The 24,500-nt window shown below is 45.9% G+C and overlaps 1 protein-coding gene across 1 annotated transcript in view; it reads right to left on the reverse strand.

Annotated features, from left to right (window-relative positions):
• The window catches only part of Stox2 (storkhead box 2), a 115,437-nt gene extending 91,058 nt beyond the window's left edge, over positions 1 to 24,379 (reverse strand). Inside the window, 1 exon segment of the mRNA XM_037211732.1 lies at positions 24,002 to 24,379. Coding sequence (XP_037067627.1) covers positions 24,002 to 24,167 — 166 coding nt within the window. The 5' untranslated portion in view covers positions 24,168 to 24,379.
• Positions 24,380 to 24,500: the final 121 nt, after the last annotated feature.

Consider the following 24,500-nt stretch of genomic DNA (forward strand, 5'->3'; position numbering starts at 1 on the left):
AATACCAGACACAATGATGCCCCAGCACCAGATCTGCCCTGCTTCCTAACCACGCTAACAGAAACACATGCACTCCAGACTCCTGAGCTGAAAAGGAATCCATTAGAAGAAAGCTACCACAAAGCCAATCAGCCAAATGCAAAATGAAGTGACGGGCATAATCCCCTCCGAGCTGCTGAGGACCTGAAAATGGATTTTCCCTTGTGTTCTCTCTGCAGAACATCCCGGCTGCTCTGCTGGCCCCATCATAGAGTCAGCAAGACCACTGGCCCATAGCAGGGAGAGGGGTAGAGCCTGTTCATCTTTGGACAGCTCTCTGGGAACCCCAGGCCCTGCTGAGTGCTGCTCACTTGTCTGCAGATAGGAAAAGGGTCTCTCTCCTAAAGAGGAGAGGGGCCAGTGGAGGGCAGCTCCTCACAGATCTCATGACAGAGTCAGTCCCAGAAAGGGCAAAACAAGACGATAATCAGTGTGGCTCACCAACACACACTCCTACATCCTATCAAAAAGCATTGGTTGGGAACCTCATGACTATGAGTCTTAATTGCTGCTTCTAGATCCGTTACACGTGCACTGAAAAATACCATGTCTACCCTGCAAAGCTCAGCTATTTTAAACCATCTTTCAGATCCCTCCTATAGGTCAGGGGCCAATGTAATTATAGCCAGTTAAGTACTCCTAACTCTGAGAAAAAAAGAGAGAGAGACAGAGAAGTACTCAGAAACAAATGGCCCCTTTTTTAGAAACCCCAAACCACCACTGCCAACCTTAGATAATCAACTTACTAATAACAGTAACTGTTGACTACGGCTAAGCGTAAATGGCACACCAGTTAATGGTCTCGCACGCTACGTTTAGGAAGGCATTTAATCATCAGAACGTTCTCAGGAAGTAGCTGCTCTTATTGTCCCATTTTACACACGGCCCACAGAGGAGCCAGGCCTGGACCAGACCACAGAGCTGGCTGCATGCAGAGCATCTCTGTCCCCTGACTCAGGCAGCTCTTCTCTCACGTTCCCAGCCCTGAGCCACCAAGCGTGGACTCTGCTAGCAGAAAACCAACGAAAAGGTCTCCGCACGTGCAGAGAATCCGTAACGAAGGGGCTGAGAACGCAACTCAAGCTATGAATAATGCCCCTCAGAATGTGCTGTTTGCATTCTCGTGGCTTAAGGCGGTCTCCAGGAGACCAGCTCTTTCCTTCTTAGAGGCCACAGTCAGCTGATCTTTCACTCGGGGCCCAGTTTTCAACCTCTACCTCTCTTGTGGATCCCGTTAAAGATTCCGCCTGCATTATTCTAATTCTAAATCAGAGGATGAAGTGCGAACAGTTTACGGTAAGAAAACTTCCTTGGTCTCAATTCAAATCCTAGCTTTGCATCAGCTACGTCAAACGTTCGGCCAGAAATTCCTTGTCCATAAATGGACACAAAGATACCACTAACTTCATACTTTTGGTTGTTGTATCAAATGAAGGAATATAAATGTTGCCTAATTGGCCCTCTATACATGAAAGGCATCAGTATCCCAAATTCTAAAATATCCCTTGGGGGGAAAAACATGAATTATTTATCTCAGAAATATATTTATCACTTAGGTTGCTTGTGTTGACTGTTTTCTTTAATTACTTCATTATTATTTTATTTACTTATTTATTTACTTGTTTACTTATTTATTTATTTATTTACTTATTTATTTATTTATTTATTTATTTATTTATTTATTTATTTATTTATTTATTTGTTCATTTGTTTGTTGGGGGCAAGGTTCTCAGGTAGCCAGACTGGCCTTCAAACTTTGCACATTGCTGAGCATGACCTCTGTCTCCCCAGTGCTGGGATTAAAGACATGCTCCACCATGCTCAGTGACCTCCATAAGTTCTGAGAATTACAAGTGTGTGGCACTATGCTGGGTTTTATGTGGTGCTGGGGATCAAACCCAGGCCCCTGTGCATGCTAGACAGGCATGTTACCAACACAGCCCGTCCCCAGCTCTGCCTTGAGAATTTTATCCTCAATTTCAATTTTTTACTTTGTAATTTACCATGACTGCGTCGCCCGTTTGTCTTGAATATTTACATTAGGTATCGTTTCCTCTTCAATCCCAGAAGCGCATCTGTTCTCACACAGAGGGCAGAGTACAAAAATACCTGACTTGTCTTTAAGGAGACTCACCTGATTCCCCCATATAACAAAGCCTCGTTTTCATATGCAATGGACCAATTTTGAGTTTAGGGATTATGGGAGAGGGCCAGGTTAACAGTCACTTTTCCTTTGGTTAGTGCAATCAAGTGGCATAAATAAGATTTCACAGGACTGTATCTATTATTGAAGATTGGGAAAAAAAAAATAACCTGTTTTCAAATGCTAAGGAACTTCTGCCATGGCAACAATTGATATGCTAATTATAAATAATTTATCCTTTTGTTACATAGCCTAAGGACATAAAAGGAATAGCTTCCTTTCATTAAATATTCCATAACATTTAAATCTTTCACTTCCTTAGACAGGTCTTCCTCCCAATTATCTCAAATTAGTGCGGTTCAGTCCAAGTTAGATGGATTACACTGTCAGGGAACATTTTATATATACAGCAAGTCACGCCTGACAAAGGCTTAATTCAATGATCAATTCTTCTCGACTACAGCTAGCAAAGAATCCCGACTGTCCTAAGGAAATAACCCTTAACAATGGCAGAGTCTGATTCCAAGTATTCTTAAGGCAACTTTAGAAGTGAATTTGGGGTGACTTGGTTTGAGAATTTTCACCTTCTGTAGATCTAAGACCCCCTTTTCTGGATATTCAGAATAACGTGCCCAGAACTATCCAGAAGATGGGGCGGGACCAATGGATCAGCTCCTCACACACCGCGCCTTGGTGATATTCACCTTCTAAGAACAAACCTCTCAAGGTAGTATCCCAGTGGCTTCATCTGCAGGTCATATGCTTAAGAAAAAGGGAACATCCACATTGCTCTAGATTCAGCTACATGCCAAAGGTCTGCTTTTTCCACTTTTCCACTCAGATTATCGAAGGCTGTTTATAAAAATCCCCAACTCATACAAGACGGAGGCCACCACAAATTCAGGCCACCCCCTCAGCTGACCACTGTCTTCACAGAGATTGACACCCTCCCCAACTCCTCTTCCGTTTCTCCCATCGGATAGACATTTTCTGCTTCAGACACAATGGATGTAGAATGCCCTCTTCCTCTCATAGGTACCCCTTCCCTGCCTACTGGTTTCTTCCTCTTGGCTACTTAACCTAGATCCACCCAAGTTAGGGTTACCTTTCTGTAACCAAATCCCAACATGCCACACCCCTACTTAAAATTCTTGGGTGACATATTATTATACTCCGAACAAAACTACAGCTCTCAGGTTAAAATATAAGGTCGTTGTCGGTGCTGGCCACTCCCTTCTTGTGCCTTCACCTCTCACCACACCTGCCTAGCTTCCAAAAGGACAGAAAAACTGTTCATTGTGACCCCTCCTGTCTCTAGCCTCCCACACCCTCAGCCTCTACAGCCCTTCCCGTGCAGGGATGACGTCAGTGAGTCTTTCCTGCTGGCTTGGGGGTCTCTGCACCCCTCCTGGAGTCCTTTCTTGTCCCCTCCGGCTCCGCTGGGTGCTCCTGGCTCCATGACATCCCACACTCCGAACTCTTCACTCTCGGCAGCCTGTGAGTCTCCAGGGAGTCGTGGGCTTCCGGAACCTAAGTACAGATCTTACCGCTCTAGAGGAACACACACATCAAGGTCTTCCCTATAGGCATTGATCCTGGCTTATGGGACGTGGGAACGAGTAAATAAATGAAGACACAGGAAGCCCGCAGTCTGAGACAAGAGCAAATCAGTGGCTCCCAAACCCAAAATTACCTAGAGAGTGTTTAAAAACATAAAGTTCTGGGCCTCGTCCCAAGCCGACAAATACTTGGAGAATGAGGCCAAGATGTGTGGCTGCTGAAGGAGGCTCCCTGGATGATTCCGCAGAAGGAACGGTGTCGACGCTGGTCCCCAGATGGTGTCTAGGAACTGCAGTCTACACAGAATGTTCCTGCGGCGGCTATTTCCTGCTGCAGGGCGCTAGCAGACAAGGACGGTGACGACTGGGTGCTGACGAGTGGGGCCCGAGGATGCCACACCACACCTCCTGAAGCCCCCGGGGAAGCTTGGGGACTCTGCAGAGGGTAGCGTTTTGGTTTCTGCCGGTCACCTCCAGGATACCCTGTGCTCCTAACTATCTATCACGTGACCTGAAGCAAGGGTTCAAGGGCTTCGTTTCCTTGTGTGTCACAACCCCACCTCACAGCATGCGCGGCACATGGGGACCCACGCTGAATGATTAGAAGTTAAGCCCATATTTAAACACACCTTTCATTTAGAAAAAAAAATAAGAAAATGGTGATCAAATAAAAAAAAAATAAGGAGCTCCTTTCTCTTAGTTCCACCTTCCACTGTGGTCATTACTGGGCAACTGGAGCCTTTGTACGAAGAAGCAACTGGCCAGGCGGTGGTGGCGCACGCCTTTAATCCCAGCACTCAGGAGGCAGAGGCAGGAGGATCTCTGTGAGTTTGAGGCCAGCCTGGTCTACGGAGCAAGCTCCAGGACAGGCACCAAAACTACACAGAGAAACCCTGTTTCGAAAAATCAAGAAGAAAGAAAGAGAGGGAGGGAGGGAGGGAGGGAGGGAGGGAGGGAGGGAGGGAGGGAAGGAAGGAAGGAAGGAAGGAAGGAAGGAAGAACTGTGAGATTATAAATAACTATTCTTTTTGTTAAAAATGTATGTGTGCCTGTGTGTGTTTTGTGTGTATGTGTCTGTGTTTTGCATGTCTACGTGTATTTTATATGTCTGTGTGTTTTGGGTGTATGTCTATGTGTCTGTATATGTGTGTATTGGGGGGGGGGGGGGGGGGGGTGTAGGTTCCTGAATGTCACAGCATGTGTGAAGAGGTCAGAGGACAACCTTGGCTGTCAGTCCTCGCCTTCCAACTTGTTTGAAATAGTGTTTCCTGTTGTTCGCTATGAAGCACACGAGGCTGGCTTCCGGGAACTGCAGTGAATTATTATAGACCCTTGTTCAACCTCGTTCTTCCTTATGTAGGTTCTGGGGACCCAAACTCAGGTTCTCTTATTTGCAGGGCAAGAGTTTAACCTTACACTGAGGCCCAGTCCAGGTACGTGCTCTTAAACTGGGTGACTAAAACTACTTCCCACTCATCAGCAGCCTTATCAAGAACATCTGGAAAATCCGAAGCACTGTGGTGTGGAGATCTGGAAGGGCGGATTGTGCACTAGTGGCTGAAATGTAAAACGGTGCTATGGCTGTGAAAAGTTCGGTGATCACGGCACAAAAAAATGAGAGGCAGAAGTTTTGGTAGAGCCAACAATTCTAAGTTATCCAAAAGAATTAGAAGCAGGGTCTCAACACTTCCTTAATAAAGTGTCTGAATCAAAACGTTCACAGGAAGATGAATGTGATGTACACACCCAATAGAATATCATTTATCCTGAAAAAAGAAAAAAAACATCTGCGGAGGTACAGCATGGCTGAACTCGCAGGCCCTGACGTAGAGCGAAATGAGCCCGTCACAGATAAATACTATAGGATTCCACATGGAAGTACTTCTGTGCGGTATCCAGCTACTTGAATTAACAGAGACGGAATGGTGGTTGCTAGGGCCCAGGAGGAAGAAAACGGGAAATGATTGTTAAAAGCATACTTAAATATAGTTTACAGAATTAAATATATTTTCACTTCAGGCACAAACTAGTTTCTCAAAAGACCACGGCATAGGGACCTTACAAAAATCTTTCTGCTCATGAAATGGATATGACCAAAAATGCATTGTATACACGCGTGAAATTTTCAAAGTATACATAAAAATATTATTTTAAAAATAGTCCTTTTTTAAATCAGTCTTGGTATAAGCCTGTAGGTGTAAGACAAGACAAGCCTGTAGGTGTAAATCCGACATAATCAAGAAGTTAATAAAATAGGAATCTGGGTGACTCTGATGATAAAGATATAGATGGTTAAAACCGGGTAAATGAACGATGTCTTTGCCAATCAGTTAACTGGTTTAGAATATATATTAAATGTGTATTATAAAATCTTCACTTGGGGTGGGGGACTACATAAGGACTAACAGACACTGGGTGTCCTGCAAATTGTTTACACCCCCACTCGACTCTACCCCAGCTGAGGCTCGAGCCTTGTAGCTCCCCAATCTCACCTTTGCTTTTAGAGATGCAATGTACTGCAGGGCGGTGGTGGCGCACGCCTTTAATCCCAGCACTCGGGAGGCAGAGCCAGGCGGATCTCTGTGAGTTCAGAGAGGCCAGCCTGGGCTACAGAGTGAGTTCCAGGAGAGGCACAAAGCTACACAGAGAAACCCTGTCTCGAAAAACCAAAATAAACAAACAAAAAGATATGATTTACTGATCAGCGCTGCCCCAGCAAATCATTAGACATAAAATGATAACACAAAATTCAAAGAGGAGACATGAAAATAATTTTAAAATTCTAATCCTGAGAAATCAAACACAAGTGAACTTAACCTTTTACACACGGATGCCTTGATCTTAAAGTTTAAAAATCCAGAAAAACCATAAATCACATTTTTTTTTAGTTAAGAGCTATCAACTTCGTATTTTATTTCTCCAATATTTTTTGTTTATAAAGAATTTAAGTGTTAGTAGCGGAAATAATTTCAACAACTTTTACTTCAAACTCAGGAAATTTTTAGAAAATGTATGACTACAACCTTGTGACTTTTCTTAGGGACGCTGAAAACTGGGAGCTTTCCGTATTTATATTATTTTCAGTGTTACATACTTTGAGGATCTTATTGGCTCTAGATTTTGCAGAACATTTTTACCAGTAAAAAAACTAAAGATGATGTGTCCACCCTGTTCACATTCACGATGTTACCATGGGTAACAGAACTCATCCTCGGACCACTGAGAAACTGCAGGGAACTGGGAACTGTGAAGGTTTTTCTCAGATGGAGTCACTTTCCTACAAGGAGTCACAGCCTACCCCCACCCCAAGTGAAGATTTTATAATACACATTTAATATATATTCTAAACCAGTTAACTGATTGGCAAAGACATCGTTCATTTACCCGGTTTTAACCATCTATATCTTTATCATCAGAGTCACCCAGATTCCTATTTTATTAACTTCGTGATTATGTTGGATTTAATCTTATCTTACTTACACCTACAGGCCTATACAAGGCCTTCTTTGCCTGATAACGTCATCTTGAATTACAGCGTCAGGTCCTGTCAACTCCCTTAGTGATTTGGCCTGTGGTTATCTTCCCAGTGTGTTCAGTCAAAAAATGCTTCCAAAAACACATGGCAAAAGTTAAGGCTACGCTCGACCCTTTTCCTCAGTCATTTTCACAGCCAAAAGACTCAAGAAGAGTACAGGAAAAATTAAAAAGTAGGGGGAAAAAATACTTTGCTGGGCCTGAGAAGATGGCTAAGAAGATGAACACGCATGAGGACCTACCTGAGTTTAAATCCCCAGCACCCACAGAAAAATCTGGTGTGTCATGCCTCTTCCTATCCTCCCAGCTCTGAGAGGGGGCGGAGAGGAGACAGGAGGATCATGGGAGTTTGATGGCCACCAGCTTAGCTCCAAGTTCAGTGAGGGACGCTGTCTAAAAGGAAGGAGGTAAGGAATGCTACAACAGGACGCCCTGTCTCAGTGATTCTCAACCTTCCTGTGCTGTGACCTTTGAAACAGTTCCTCATGTTGTGGTGACCCCCAACCAGGACATTATTTTCATTGCTACTTCATAACTGTAATTTTGCTATGAATCATAATGTCTGACAGTCAGGGTGGTCTTAGGTGACCCCTGTTAAAGGATCGTTTGACTCCAAAGGGGTGGCGTCCCACAGATTGGGAACCACTGCCCCTATTCTTCCAGTAGCCTCTGCACCCACAAACACAAGTGCACAAACATGACACCCAGTCACACCATACTCACTCATATGCATGCACACCATACATGCACACACTATACATATATATGTATATACATATGATGTCATATATATATGATGTATATAATGAAGAAAATGCTTTGCAAATGAACAAAGTGATGAGTCTACACCAGATCGTGAATTTACCCGGGAATCCTCTCACTCAAAAGTTGCACTCATGGTTGTCAGGCACCTTTGTGCTTAAACGAGTTAAGACCTAGGACTTGAGCAAAGTCAAGGCTGATCTCCCCTAGGAATCGGGGATATCCCATGTGAGTGACAGCGGTGATAACATCAAGCCAATTAAGGCATCAGAGGAGCTCACCAGGCTGTGAAGAAACCCACTCCTGTGATAAGAGGAGGAAGGGCAAGAAACAGCTCCCCACCCCACCCCCTGACAGCTCTGACGGGGCTCTGTTACTCCGAAGGGAAGAGAGGATGAGCCACAGAACTGTAGCGGGCTGAAGAGAGGTCAGTCTCAAATAGCATACATAAATATTTAAGTAAAAACTCATTAAGACGGGCAGAGAACAATCTCTGAAATCGCTCCCCTCAGTTCCACACAGGCCTCTCAAGTAGCGTCCAACCCCCTCCCCCCAACTTTAGAGGAAATACAAGGTAAAATCATTCAGAGAACGAAAAAGAAAAACAGCTACCATTTAATTTAAAGCAGTAAATTTAATTCTGGGCTGGGAAGATGGCTCTGTGGGTAAAGTGTATGCAGAGTAAGTATGAAGACCTAGGTTCAAATCCCCAGAACCCATATAAAATAGCCCATACCTATAACTCCATTGCTGGGATAGGGCGGAGACCGAGGGATCCTGGGAACTCAGTCAAAGGGTGAGCTCCAGATTCAATAAAAGACCTCCTCTCAAAAATACAAAGCCAAGCAGTGATGGTATACACCTTTAATCTAGGCAGGTGGATCTCTGTGTTCCAGGCCAGCCTAGTCTATAGAGTTGAGTTCCAGGACAGCCGGGAATGTTACACAGAGAAATCTTGTCTCAAAAAACAAACAAAAACAAGCAAAAAGAGAGTGGTGGTGAGGCTAGAGAGCTGACCGAGCAGTTAGGAACACTCGCTGATCCTGCAGGATGCTGGAATTCAGTTTCCAACACCCATGCGGGCTAGCTCAAGACCTCCTATAACTCCAGGCCTGGGGCATCTGACACCGTCTTCTGGCCTAACCCAAACGCATGTGTGCACACACATATTCAAATATGCATACACACACATACAAACACACACGTAGATATAAATAAATCTTTTTTAAAAATACAATGGCCGGGCGGCAGTGGCGCATACCTTTAATCCCAGCACTCAGGAGGCAGAGCCAGGCGGATCTCTGTGAGTTCAAGGCCAATTTTTTGAGAGTAAGATCCAGGACAGGTACCAAAACTACATGGAGAAACCCTGTCTAAAAAAAAAAAAAAAAAAAAAAAAAAAAAACAACGGAGAATGATAGAAGACACCACACACATACACCAAACACACACACACACATACACACACACACACACACACACATATATTCTAAGTTAATTTTACCATTTTTTAAACATAAAGCCTCAGTTTGCGCATTCATAATTCAAGATAGGTTAGGAGCATGTATAGAGTCAGTCAGTACACTGTATGCACGTGTACAAAATCTATCACTGATGTTACTTAAAATACTCATGGGTGGCGTCCACGCAGGCTTGTTCTGAGTCCCCAGTGACATAACAGCAATGCACTCACTGCCTGGTACTCTGTAGGTGAGGTACCAAAAATAAAAGTAGGTCCCTGCCTTGAGAGCAATGTGAGTGAAATGTAAGGGGTCTGTCTGGACACCTAAATTTCAGGAGCTTTGCTGTTTTATAAGGATGATGTAGCCAGCCTGAGAGAAACCAGAGGAGTCCTTCCAACCCCTGGACTGCCGAGCTTAGCTACACCTTCCAAGAATGTGTCCCCAGTGACCTGCCTCCAAGACACCGCACCGCCGTTAGCCACATCTCTGATTACAGCATCAATTCCAGCCAAAGGACCAAGGCTTCCCGGGAGTCCCCCACATCCGTGGCTGGGTTTGATAATGGCGGCCTCACTGTTTTGCCCATGAGATAGGATGTCATATACGACTGAGCAGCATCTGACATGGTTTGGATGGAAATGTCCCCCACAGGTTCATGTGTTTCCATACTTCGTCGCCAGCTGAGGCCTCACATGGTGAGTTCTCGCTGGAGGAAGTAGGTCACTGCAAGCAGCCTCGAGGTTCCGTAGCTGGCCTCTCACTTCCTGTCCTCCTCTGCCTTCTGGTTACTGAAGCAATGTGACCAACTACTTCATGTTCCTGTCATGCTTTGCCCACCACCACCACCACAAAGGACTGTATCCCTCCAACTGGGAGCCAACATAACCCTTCTTGCCTTAAGTTGCCTCTTGTGGGGTATTTGATCTTACAATGAGAAAAAAAAAATAACATAGCATCCCAAGTATAAGTTCTGTGTCATTCCCCCCATGAATAAGTCACACACACACACACACACACACACACACACACACACACACACACATAACTGATATCAACACATGCAATTCTATATTCTCCAGAAACTAAGTCTTTAGTGGCAAAACTGAGGCCTTCCTTGCCTGCTCACACACAAAGGCACCTTTTAAAGTTGAACTGGCTGGCCATGGCCACAGAAAGCTTTCTTTACATCTCTCCCCCTGGGTTTGAAGGAAAGGAACACTGACAGCCTATGGTGGTTTGGATGAAAATGGCCTCCAGAGGGTGCGGCACTATTAGGAGGTGTGGCTTTGTTGGGGTAGGTGTGGTCTTATAGGAGGAAATGTGTCACTGTGAAGGTGGGCTTTGAGGTCTCTACTATGCTCAAGCTGTGCCTGGTGACACAGTTCACTTCCTGCTGCCTGTGGATCAGGATGTAGAACTCTCAGCTCCTTCTCCAGCACCAAGTCTGCCTGCATGCTGCCATGTCTCGCCGTGATGATAATGGACTGAACCTCTGAAACTGTGAGCCAGCCCCAATCAAATGTTTTCCTTTGTAAGAGTTGTCATGGCCATGTTGTCTCTTCACAGCACTAGAAACCCTAAGTAAGACAGGACCCAATGGGATGAGATACTGAAAATAACCAGGAATGACTCCAGTAGATGCAACCATGTAGGTCTCCAAGATCCAAGGTCCCAGACCCTAGCTGAGTGGGGTCCCCATGAGGTTTCAGCTTTGAAAGTTAAGCAGGGTAGCAAGCACGTTCTCCTCTCCAGCTCAACTGTTACCTCAGAGCTCCAAGGCAGGCTGAGAACCCATCCACGTTCCTGGTAAAGCAGCAGAGATTCACCTGTGAAAAGTGGGTCCAAACTGTGCCATACACTCCCCATTTTATTCTTACACGGCCCCCAGAAGTATCCTATCCTCACGTTTTAAGACCCGTCAAGGGAGAGAAAGTGCACTTGGTTTAAAGGGCAGATACCACTAGGCTTTCCCTCCAAGTTGGCCTTGGAAAATGATATGTTTCCTTTTTTATAGTGAGCTTTGGTCAAGACCCATTTTTGCTGCGTATGGAAACATAAACACAGCCCAGCTCATATCCCCAAGAAGGCTCTTTTTTCCCCTCTTTACCTTCAACTGAAAAGTCAAATAAGCATCTCCAGTTAATCCACATCTGATTAGATGATTTTTAAGTGAAGTCAAGTTCTCTTAGATTTATATTTCACAGGAATGTTGACTTCATAACGATTCTTGATCATTTTTTTTTCCTAAATTGGAAATCCGAGAACAAGGAGCCCACTTAGATAAATGAGTAATTCTGTGGGCTAACCTTAGATCATGTATCAAGATCAATAAGAAATGGAATATTTGGTTTCTGATTAAATGAATCTGGAGTAAGAGGCTAAGAATCTGACTTAAGTAGACTCTGAACTTGGTCTGACCTTGGACAAGTTGGCTGCTGGCACTCTCAGTTGTAAAACATCAAGGAATGCCCAGGTCTGTGTAGTTATGTTCCAAAAGACATTACAACAGCAGACCTGACCCTGCACCAGGCACTCTGTCAACTCTCTCCCATACAGCTGCTCATTTAATCCACACAGGAACTCACTTAGATGTCCCTTTATTCGCATCTTATAGATAAGGAAATAAAAATAATCTGAATACATAAATTGCCAGTATTATACAGCCAGCCACTGGGTAGCAAGACACCCTACACAACTGTTCGACTTCCTTTTCTCTTCCGTCTCTCTTATATGTGTGTGGCGTGTGTGTATGTGTGTTCACCTGTGTGCAGGCACCCTTATGTGCATGTGTGAATGTACATGTGTGCAAATGCATGTGGAAACCTGAAGCAGACATCAAGCGCCTTCCTCAGCTGCTTTTCCTATTATTCATTGAGGCAGGGTAGCTAAATCAAACCCAGAGCTGGCTGGTCCAGCTAGACTCACAAGCCCGCTTCCTCGGGGATCACCTGCCTCTGCCTTGCAAGTGCTGGAATTACAGCCAAGCTACCACACCCATCCGGCATTTCTGTGGGTTCTGCGAACCCAAATGTGGTCCTCAAACATGTGCAGCAAGGGCTCTGACCACTGAGCAACATCTCCATCTTTGCTGGTTTGGGAGCCTTAACTCACAATGTTCTGCTACTGTGGAAAAGTTCTGTATCCACAGGTGTGGAAAAATCCACCCAAATTCTAACTATCTTCATTCCCGGAGCTTGATCACTCTCTCTGGCAGACTTTTAAAGTGTTTTTTTTTTTTTTTAAAATCAACATATGTCCTTTGTCTACAGTATAAAGAGCATGTTGATAAATGGGGAGGGGGGGGATGTCCAAATACTTCTTTCAAATATTTAAAAACCAACTGACATGAAAATTCAAATGGATTCCCTGGGTTCACAGAAACTCCCGTTACAATTACAAATGTGAGCATGTAATCTGAAAGGATGTTTTAGACTTTCTTGTAGAGTCAAGAAAGTGAGTTGGTTTCACAACACCGCCAAAAGATCTACATGGGATTTTTTTTTTTTTAAATCCTAAACAGAGGCTCTACCTGTTCACCCTGCTGGCCGTCAAAATTGCTCCATTTCCCGTTTGCCCTTTTCATGACTGCAGCAAGGTGACAAATACCCACAATTACCCAGCAGGATCTTCACATCCCTCCGGGTGCTAAGTACGCCTTGGGTTAAAGAGAGGATTGGAACCCCAAGTCCGCACTGTCAACTACCAGGGATCGGAACAAGACTGTGCTCTCTCGAAGGTGTACATGTAAAGTTCGCGGCTAAGTTTCTAAACCTTGATGGAGGGTCACACAGGCAAACGATGACCAACGTTCAGGGCTCTCAGAGCTGTGCAAGGGTGCTGTAGGAACCCAAACCAGCATTTCAGAAACAATCAGGCTGCCTCTGGGATGGTGGTTCTCAACCTTCCTCATGCTGCACCCCTTTAATAGAGTTTCTCATGTTGTGGTGACCCCCCCACCCATAAAATTATTTCCATTGCTACTTCATAACTAGGATTTTGCTACTGTTATGAATCCTGGTGTTAAGTATCTGATATGCAGGATATCTGAAGTGCAGCCCTTTGTGAAAGGGGACCCCTGAGTAGAGAACCAGTGCTCTAGGAAGTCCGAAACACCAAGAGGGCACTAAATGTGAAGAGGAGGCAGGGGGCTATCATTGTACAGGGAAGAAAAGACTAAAACTTTTCCAAATGAAAGCAACATTGTCACACAGTGAAAACTTTGCAAATGTATTTGTTACACAGTTTCTAGGTAACTCTTTTTTTTTTTTTTTTTAAATCAGTTCTTAACGTTTAAAGTGACGACCGTCAAACTACCATTGCAACTCTGATTGGCTGGGATTCTTAGTTACATGCAATACAAGTCAGCACTGGCTCTTTAAGAAAACACCACTGATAAACAGTAACAGTTTCCCACCTGTAAGGCATCAGGCTTAGTTCTAAGTGCTTCCGCATATGAATTCACACAATTCACCCAACGCCTGATGAGCGGGTCCCATTATGATTCTCATTTTTCAAGACCGGAAACTGAGATCCTAGGAAAAGAGCTAACGTTGCTGCTGGCTTACTCAGGGAGAGGCAGACAGGCTGGACTGGGAAGCCAGGCTCCCAGGGCCTGCCTCTCAGCTCTAACTCCCAAAGCTCCCAGCCTCTCAGAAAAGCAAGCTGCTCACCTATATTGTATAGTAGGTGACTCACGGGTGAGCAGGCATGGTGGGAATGGCAGGCTTAAAACTCGAAACACAGAGACACTGTATAAGGAGGAGGGTCGCCGTCAGCAGTCACAGCCAGTCACAAAAGAGCAACTGTCGCCACCAACACAGCCCCGTGGACACCACCTACCCACTGCCACAACAGCAAGGCCACAGCCACCACACCAGAGACCGCAACGCATGGTCCCCATCAGTTTGTCCCAAGAATCAAAGTCAGGAAGGGCGAGGGCACCTGAAACTAGAAAACAAAATGAAACAACAAACAACAACAAAAGACCAGGGCTCCAGCCCCTATCTCCATGTGGGGTTGTCAAGAGAGCAGCCTTGCAGCAACTGAGCGTCTCCACAGAGAAGCCAGACTCTGCCTCCCACCAACGACCCAGCGGTGGGAAGGTCCCTGTCCCAGGGCGCCGCCCGAAACAAGCAATACAAACTAGCAAAGAACAAGAGAAAGATCCTCTAATTCCTAAAGTTGGGTTACAGATATCTGTAAAACTCGTTCCTTCCGGGGCACTGAGGGAGAATACATCCCAGGCCTCTTCCCAGCTTCTGCTGATGGCTAGCAACCACTGGCCTTCCTCGGCCTGTGAATACTCCCCCAGCTGCCCCTGCAGTCACATGATGCTCCTCCTCCAGCTGGAATTCTTTCCTTCTCTTTACATATCGGATGCAAAGCCCCTCCCACTTCATCCATCAGCCCCTCAACAAGATTACATCCCCACCGTGGTCCCCAATACGATCATATTCACAGGCACCAGAGACCGGAACGCGAATGTATATTTTGGGGGGAACCTGTGTAACACATAACAGGAGGGGACCGATACAGAGCTAAGCGTGACGCTCAGATATGGGAAAACAAAACAATAGACGCACCTCAGTCACCATGATGGGCATCATTTCACCTACTGATGAAATCATTTCAAAGCCAAAGGTCGGCCTACAAAGAGCAGTGGAGACGCTCTTGGCTCTCCTAAGGAAGAGACCAGACAGGAATGTGCAGTAGGGGTGAGGTAGGGTGTTAATTGCCAGACGGTCCCGCCCTGGGAAACGAAGGCCATCAGAAGGATAAGGCCAGGCATCCGTCCTCTACCCCGATGCCTACAGGCATCTGCCAAATATCTCTCTTTTATCTTCAAAAAGAGAAAACTTGGCCTGGAGGAGTCATCATAGATTAAAGTAGAAAGATAAATGGAGATTTTTTAACCGTGAGTGTGAGTTACCTGAGCCATAATTTTCCCACTGAATAGGTATATGACAGATGTTTGAACATACATTATTTACATAGCTCGTCTCGTCTTTTGTGCAGTTACTAGTGTGGCTCTCATTCTCCCCAAACCTGAGCACAGACCCCCAAAGCATGTTCCCGCTGCCAACAAAACCAAATAGCTACAGAATCAATGTAAATAACAATAGTGCAAACCTAAGAATTTCACTATACTTTGCTCTTAAGACCAGGGGAGTAACCTGCAAGCCATCTCAATGACGATCCTCCAGGCTTTTGAAAACCTAAGGAGAACTCAGTCTATGAAATCCAGTTGACCCTCCATCTGCTGGAAATAAAAACAACTTAAGCCATCCGAAAAGCAGACTGTAAAGTACAAAAAAGCTGAGCTATCCTGGTGTTCAACTGCTACTGTGGATGGATGACCTCCAGCCCTCTGACCTTTCCCATTCACAAGCGTGCCTAAAGGACCGACCGCCCTGCTCCAAGAACTCATTGTTAGTCCAAAATGGAAGTCATCATCTGCTCAACTTCCCCAGCTTCCTAGTCGCTCATTATATTCTTCAGAAGCAACACTGATTCGTGTGTGTGTGTGTGTGTGTGTGTGTGTGTGTGTGTGTGTGTGTGTGTTTTATCAGTGTATATTTGTTATACAAAGCAATGTTTTTTGTGACATTTCAACCATCTTTGCTCATTACCCCCTCCTGTGATCCTTGATCCATCTTGCTGGTCCCCCTTCCTAAATAATCCTTCTATTTTCATTCTCTCTCTCTCTCTCTCTCTCTCTCTCTCTGTGTGTGTGTGTGTGTGTGTGTGTGTGTGTGTGAGAGAGAGAGAGAGAGAGAGAGAGAGAGAGAGAGAGAGAGAGAGAGAGAGAGAGAGAGAGAAACCTAGGCTCCACATATGAACAAAAACAGGATATGTGCCTTTCTGACCCCGGCGACCTCCAATTCCACCCATCTTCCTGCAGATGTCACAAATCCCTCCTTTTTTATGGCCACATGAAGCCCCCACTGTGAGCACATTCAGCATGTCTTCTTTCCCACCCATGTTGACAGACAGCTAGGCTGATTCCATTCTTGCCTATTGTGAGCAGTGCTGCGGTGAGCAGAGATCAGCAGACATCTCTGTGGTATGCTGACTTCGCTCCTCTGAGTATCGTCCCAGAAGTGGTATTTCCAGATCATGGGGTTCTACTGCTTGACTTCTGAGGAACCCCCATACTTCTTTCCATAGTACCTACACTAGCTTACATTCCCACCAGCCAGATATAAGGGTGGCTTTTGTTTTCTTTTACTTCTTAAAGCCAACTAGTTCCAAAGAGTAACCTCTCCCTCTGTCTGCCGGGTCCTTCCTAAGGTCTTCCTCCCACCTCTCCCTCCTTGGCCTATACAAGTTCTAGTTCATGTACAAGTACACAGTTCCAGTCAGGCCAACGGGTTCTCTTCAGCTGGTTATCTGGTTAAATATCTTTAATAAAAGGAGTTATAGGTTCGTTTTAATGAGGATTAGGAAAATATAATTATCACATGAAACCCATAATTTCACAGAAAAGGGGTCTCTTGCCAATTCACTTAACTAAAAACTGAACCAAGTGGAAAGAAAATCGGGAAAGTACAGGTGAGCTAACTTTGACTATGCTGGAAGCCTGATCGTCATTGTGTCTTCTGTAGCAGCATTGAGTGTGGTGAACCTTTACAGGGGTGACTAGACCTGACAGTGCTGTCCTGGGGAAAGGGGCTGATGCCTCCCTGGAGGAGGGAAGTTACGTCTGAGGTGACCCGACCCATTCTCTTAAAGGTAAGGTGTTGGATGGTGAGGCTAGCCCACATGGTTGGTCCCTTCTGCATGAGACCAATTATCCTGGAGCACTGAATAATGAGGGAGAGTGAGACCGCACAAGAACATCTGTATTATGTTACGGTCACTAGAATTGTGTGCCAAATAAATTTCGTAGCCCCAGATAAAACAGCCTAAGACAAGCTGTACATAGTGAAGACAAAAAATGGATACAGTGTGGTATGCTAACGTAGTGAAACGTGGTTCTGGGGGGGGGGATCTTTTCTCATCTATTGCAGGATCCGTACATGAGTCCCCCACCCCCACCCCCACCCCGCTGAAGATCTCCGAAGCACTAGACACTCACAACCATCGATCAACCCTACAAGCCATGGCAAGACACCCCTTCTTCAAATGTTTCTTTCCTTAGTTTCCCCTGCAAGTCACAAATCTATTGCTTGCCTCATAAGCTCAGGAATCACCCAGATTTCAGGTTCCTTCCTTGCCTGGTTATACCATTACTCACATCCCAAAGTTACAGCATGATCAACTCCACAGAGCTTTGTGGGGGGCTCCTACTGTCCCCACCCTTCCCCAATCCTTCTCTTTCTCCGTCTCTTTAAGTCCTAGCCACTCTTCAAGACTCACCCAGTAAGCGCCCCTCCCTTCAGGTGCTAAGTGGTATCTTACTCTTCTCTCAACCCTTTTCACCCTACGCCAATGCAGACTAACTGCTCTGCCTGGCTCCGGATTGTATACTCCAATTTCTGCATTTCCAAAGGCTCAGTCATGAACTGTTGGGTTTTTTTCCCCCATCAATCATAGCAGGAGGTGGTTCAAAGGCAGGACCTTAAGACTGCATAGTATATAATAAATATATTATTTGATGCAATAATAGATAATCTATAGAATCCTAAGTTATAGTAACGTCCCCAGTTATAAAAAGATGAGTCACATCCACACTTCCAGACAGCCTTCCTTTCATCCTCTTTTAAAAAAGTCATGTTTTAGTCATCCATCTAAAAGACGTCGGAGTCCTGATATGCGCCAAGCTCGAGGATGCTGGCAGGACCCAGATGTCAATGAAACAGGTGTTGTCAGTGAACAGCTGGCTGTCCAGCAAAGGACGGGACCAGGCGAGCTGGAGGCACAATGCGGAGCTGTTCTGACATAAAGCGACTGTCACAGAAAGGATCTGGAGGAAGGGGAAAAGAAAGGGCACACCGGGGTGCCCCTGTACCCTCAGCTACGTCAGACGCTGAGGCAGAAGGCTGAAAGTTCAAGCTAGTATGAGGTTTAGACTTCATCTCAACTGAAGGGGGTGGGCAAGATGCATCAACTCTGGAAGGGGAAATTGAATTCTATCAGGCTTGAAGAGACAGGGGACATAAACAGAGTCATAGAAAGTTGGAAACAGTTGGGCAGTGGTGGTGGTGGTGGTGGCGGCGGCGGCGGCGGCGGCGGCGGCAGCGCACACCTTTAATCGGGAGGCAGAGGCAGGCCGATCTCTGTGAGTTCGAGGCCAGCCTAGTCTACAGAGCGAGATCCAGGACAGGCTTCAAAGCTACACAGAGAAACCCTGCTCCCCCCCACAAAAAAAAGTCTGAAACATACACTACAGCTTGAGGAGTGAGTGTACATAAGGAACTCCCAGACACAGAGTCTGGAGCACAGGGTAATGAGGAGGTTAGCAAGACGTGGGAACAGTGGGGAAAGCCACGCCCTGAAAGCTTCCTAGAGCCCACTGTCCACACGCGACTCGATCCACATGCATGAGAGGCATTAAGAAGAGAAGCAACTTTGGGCCAGGTGAAAAATAATAAAAACAAAAGCCTTCCGGGGATCCCCAGAAGAATGGATTGGCCTGGAAAACCAGTCCCTTTGGAAGCTGGTAGAGAAGAACAGAAGATCTAAGCAGCCAAAATAAAGAGCAAAGAGACAAATTTAAAAAATATTTAAGTAGTAAAAAGCAATAGGATTTTCTGGCCAGCTGGCTACACATTCCAACATCACATAAAAATAGTCTGGGGATTTACTACTTAAGGGAAAGTTTATTACCCCTTTAAAAATCAACCATGTCATTTCATTCTTGTGAGACTGTGGCCAGGGTAAATTTAGACCTGACCAGACTCTCCTCTCATTACCACAAGAAACCTTCCTAGTCAAGACATCACACCGTTCCCTGACTAAGTAATGGAGGCTGTACGGAACTCCAAAGTTGGTGTATTGTCCCCATAGCAAGGACCTACCCAGATTTTACTCTCGGGTCATGCTTTCCACACAAACAGTCTTGGACCAAAGGACACACCCTCGTCTAATCTACTCCAAATCTCTGGGAACTTACAGGAAATGTAAGGCCTCAAATGCCCAGGAGCTATAAGCATTCTAAGGTTTTAGATGGCATACTATTATTCTTTCTCTTTTCCAAATAAAAATTTTTCCAAAGAGTGTAAAAGACATTCAAATACCAAGAGAGGTAACCTTTGTAAACGTGCCCGTGTTCCCGTGGGAAATATTGAAGGAAGTCATTCGTCTCGGAGGGTATCATCCCTCACTTCCACCCGCCTGATGACAACAGGCAATACAGGTAGCTATGAATCAAGACCGTTGGAAGGACAGAGCCAAGGAAAGGAAGGGAAGAAGCAGGATGCTGTTTATGAAAACTTGTCACCTGGCCACAAATGAAGCAGGATGGCAGGAAGCAGAAGTCCAACATGAACATCACTCCCGCTAAGGGAAGCACGTGACTCCAGGGTATACAGAAGGACAAAGGGCTCTCCTAACGATCACGTGCTAAGTTCAGAAGCCCTGAGCTTGCTCATTATGAAACCTCTATAATGGAGGCATGGAGCCAAAGGACTCATTACGGGTGGAAGGAGGTCATTTGACTGGAGGGGGACCCAGCTGGCTTGGACAGGCCATGATTAGAATCTGAGTTAGTCTAGCTTTTACTCTCTCATCTCTTAAAACAAGAGCGAGCGAGGAACTGGATCATACTAAACCAGAACTAGTTTCTGGTAAAAAATGAAAACCGATAAACTAAAGAAGTGGTGTGTCAGCCACGTCTCCCCACGAATTAAATCGTCATCAGACAAAACTAATCCACATTTGTTTAGGATGTCAGGTTAGGGCTTTCATTTTCTCTTTCTTTTCAAATTCCATGGAGCCATAGTATTTAAAAACAATCAGCTTTCTTCCTGAAAGATATGACGGTAAACCTGAGAATTGACATAAAACTTGCTACCCATGTTAGCGTTCCCACTAAAATGCAAAATCTTTACGGGCATGCTCAGTAGAGCTGGAAGACTAGAAAAATTAACTTGCAATCTTGATCAATGCTAGACTACCCACCAAAATTCTGGCAGTGTTATACGTGAAGCATCAGCCAGCCTCAGTACAGTCCAAGGGAAATATGGAAATGAGAGGGCATGGCATCATATGAATATATAGTTCGAAGGACACTCCCACAGGAACAGACAAGGTTCTAAAGGCTTTGCCCACAAGACACTGATGGCTCTCCAATAATTTCACACTGGTTTATGATCATGGCAGCAAATATGTAGCTCTGAGAATTATACAGATTTCCTTCTTCATGGGGAGTTAGACTCTTCTCTGTAGTTAACATCACAATTTCTAGCTAGTGGTAGAAAATATGAGGCAGAATGGTCCTGCATCATCCATTGGGTCTAACCTCCTTTCTTCTTAGAATGCTGTGCACATTTTTGTAGTCATCTTGGTTTGAACAAAAGGCAAGATCCCGCCCCCTACTTCTGCCCAGAAGCCACTGTTGGGAAATGAATATGCAAGAGGAACTCTGAACTCTTCTCCAGGCCTGTGAACTCTCTGGTTGCTAGGAGGCTGGGGACTCTTAGGATTACTTTCCATCTGAGAGCTGAAAAGCGGCAGAGAAAGAAAGCATGGTCTTCCCAACCAAGAGGTTCACAGTTTTCCAGCCAACTGTCTCCTTGCAAGACCTGCTCAGCTTTATGGGTGTCTGGTCTGACCTTGTAAGCCTAAATTTTCTCCTGAAGGGAGCAGAAAAAAAACCAAGGCCAAAGGTCAAGCTCACCGCTATAAATCACCTTGCAGACTGGTAATTGCTTATTACCAGTCAGAAATGGTGCTGTCTCATTAAAGCCTGTCATAAATGACTACAACTCTACTTGAAGCCCTACTATGTGCTAGAGAGCTGTAATAAATCCATGACAGCTATCAGTGTATATTTATAAAACCGTCCTGGGATTTCTCATTTCCCAAAGTTTTTTTTTTTTATTATTCTTTCCCTTAATTTTCATATATTCTGGGGTAATTTCTAAAAAATTTCTCAAAGCTGTGGTTATTCTAGATGATTTAGCACATTTTTGAAGAGGCTTATCTCTGAATCCAAATCATTTTCCTACAACAAAACTCTTCTTGACTAAAAATGGAGTATGGTGACTCCACAGGAACTAAGGAAGCCAACGACCGGGCAAAGAGAACAGACCGTCAAAGGCCATCGTGTGTCTAGGCTGCTTCCTTTCCTAGTTCATGCTTTGAGATGTGCAACAAAACTTCAGCTAGCACCCAGAACAGCCAACGTGTTAGAGCAGATTCCGTTCCCATCTTGGTGAAGGACGAGCTTCCTTCCAATTGATCTCCATGGGTCTCACACGGCATCAGCTTCCACCACCTCCCACAGTGCCAAAAGGAGCCAAATTTGGGGAAGGAAATGATAAAGATATCTGCCCCCTAAAGCCACCCCAACCAAAAAGTCACATAGAAGAAAGGGTCCAGCGCCCTCTCAATGCTCACTGTAGGCATTTGCCTTACGATTCACTGTTTCTTTCAATGAACCCTAAACCTGCTAAAGGCCATGTTCTGTCCAACCCTGTATCCTCACAATAATCTGGCAAGACCCTGGTCTTGGGGAACACTCCATCAAATGATGAATGAGTGACACCATTCACTCCTTGGAGTCCTCTGATCTCAACAGTAACCTAACGTTGAATCTGGCCAGAACACCACCCACTTGGAACTGGTTATCCCAGGAAGACCATCTGGCCATCTGCAGGTCACACACAGAAGAAAATGAGAGAACCATGTCAAACTGGAAGATCCTTCCTTGTGCCCTTGAAGAAGAAAAAAAAATGTCTCCCAGCACTGGCAATCACCAACTTCTTTTGCAAAGTCTGAAAACATGATCACAAGGAAGCAAAGGTGAGGCGGATAAAAATAGACTCCACAGGAATGTGCCTGCCATTATTAAAAAGTCTTGCGGGCTTGTTGGAGAACTGATAGCCACCTGCCCTCCAACAGCTCTGCATTTAGTGTCAATTCTGATTTCGGGGGGGGGGGGCGATGACAAGAAAGAGTAGCATGCTGATGCTGAGGATGCATCTAAGTGGAGGAAGCCTAGGATCAGCCTAACACTCAATGCAGACACAGGTTTTATGTACAGAGTAGAGTTGGCTCCAGGTGTACAGTATGTTTACTGCCAGGATCCTGAAGAATGGAGCACCCACAGCCATGACTTAGATTATTTAAGCGTCAACTGTGGTTGTCACTTCCTTTCCAAAAATGGTTTCTCATGAAAGAGAAAATCCAGGGAATGTGATTGCCAAAAGAGCACACAACATCCCTACGTTGCCTGTTTTTTGCAATAAAAAGGATGGTTACATTTATTGAGGCTTTTCCGGGAATGGAGACGTGGTGGTCATGGGACATTTTTGAAGTGTGAGACACTGACCCCAATTTAAAAGGATTTGCTGTCTAAGGAGAAAGTAAAGCTAGACTCTAAGTACCAACCACAGGCTTAAAACAATCACCCCAGTTAAGACGGGGCTTAGGGTGATTTGGGACAGGGACTTGGCTTTAGAATTAAGTCATCATGCTTCCCTCCCACTGCATTTAAAAAGCAAATTAATTTTTTTTCCAGAATGCAAACATTGATACCTTCCACCTCTTGGAATACAAGTAAGGAACACAAAAAAGCAAGGCTCCCAGGATTCTCCCCCTTCAGCATCTCTAGTACGGTATCCCCGGGTTCCCAAGCCACGAAGCAAAGCCAGTGAACGGGATTCAAAGGGAGCCTGCTCATCCTAGGAGCCTCTGCACAGTCGCAGCATTTTCACAGGAAACCTATTTGAAGGCTTCACGTCTGTGAGCCATTGTGTTTGTCCTTCCCATCTGGCATGCAAAACACGACACAGCCTCCATTCCATCCACGGCACCGATGCAACCTAAGCTAAGTCCACGCACAGCCCTGTGAGTCTTCCATATGCAAACACACCACAACCCCCTCCCCAGGCATTCAGGGAGCCCCAGCATAGTTCCTGCGTGCAAATCGAACCAGCTTCAGATGGACATGGGCAGAGCTTTCCCCTGCCTCGAATTATCTAGAACGGTGCATGGAGCCTGTTCCCTTTTTTGAGGGGCGGGGGAGGGGAGTCTGTTTAAATACCCTCTAAGGTAACTGGCCATAATGCAGACACAGGCGAACCTGGTACTGCAGGCAACCTTAGATGCAGGCTGCTCTCCTTTCACAAAGCTCGGAGAGGCTGCAGTCCGCCTATCTCCCTGCAGACCAGATGCTCGGCTCGATCCCCCTCCCCGATTTTACCTAACTAATAGCTCTCCAACCCCATATTGAGAGGGCCTGCTGTGGATCTTGCAGAGGTACAAAATGGTGGATGGGAGCTAATTTTTTTTTCCCCCTGCTCTCCCCATAACCCGGCACATCCATCACCGCACGTCCTCTACCCCAAGCCCCTGGCGCACCAAACACGGCCGGCGGCAGAACAGTGGTTACCAACCTGATGTCATGTAGCCCCGAGAAGCCTGGGGCGCGAAGGCCGCGGGGAAGCGCTTGTGCAGGCGGTAGTCCTTCTCGCTGCGGGACCTCATGCGGTCCGAGGCCCGGTCCGAGAAATCCGAGCTAGGCCAGGCTCGCCGCAAGGTTGTGCTCCGGGTCTTCTTCATGGTGGGCTAGGGCGACCCTGGTGCCCCGACAGTGGGGCCTCAGCGCCGGGGCGCAGCGCGCTGCTTCATCCGTCTACCGCGGTCGCGACCCGGGAGGACTCTGCGCACATTTTTCCCCCAGCCCCTCTTCTCGTCGGTGTCTACACCGCCAGCGGCAGGTCCGGCCCTCCCCACGCCCCCCCACACCCCCACGGCGAAGGCTCCGCTTTTACACTCGTCCCACAATGCATTCCACTTCATTTGCAATCCTCCCGGCTTCCAGCTTCCAGATTCCTGGGGGGAAGGCACGTTGGGAGGCTCGGCGGCCGGGAGGGGGCGGCCGGGGTGGGGGCG

The sequence above is a fragment of the Peromyscus leucopus genome, chromosome 17 (assembly GCF_004664715.2).
Source record: "Peromyscus leucopus breed LL Stock chromosome 17, UCI_PerLeu_2.1, whole genome shotgun sequence".
In the NCBI taxonomy this organism is placed as follows: Eukaryota; Metazoa; Chordata; class Mammalia; order Rodentia; family Cricetidae; genus Peromyscus; species Peromyscus leucopus.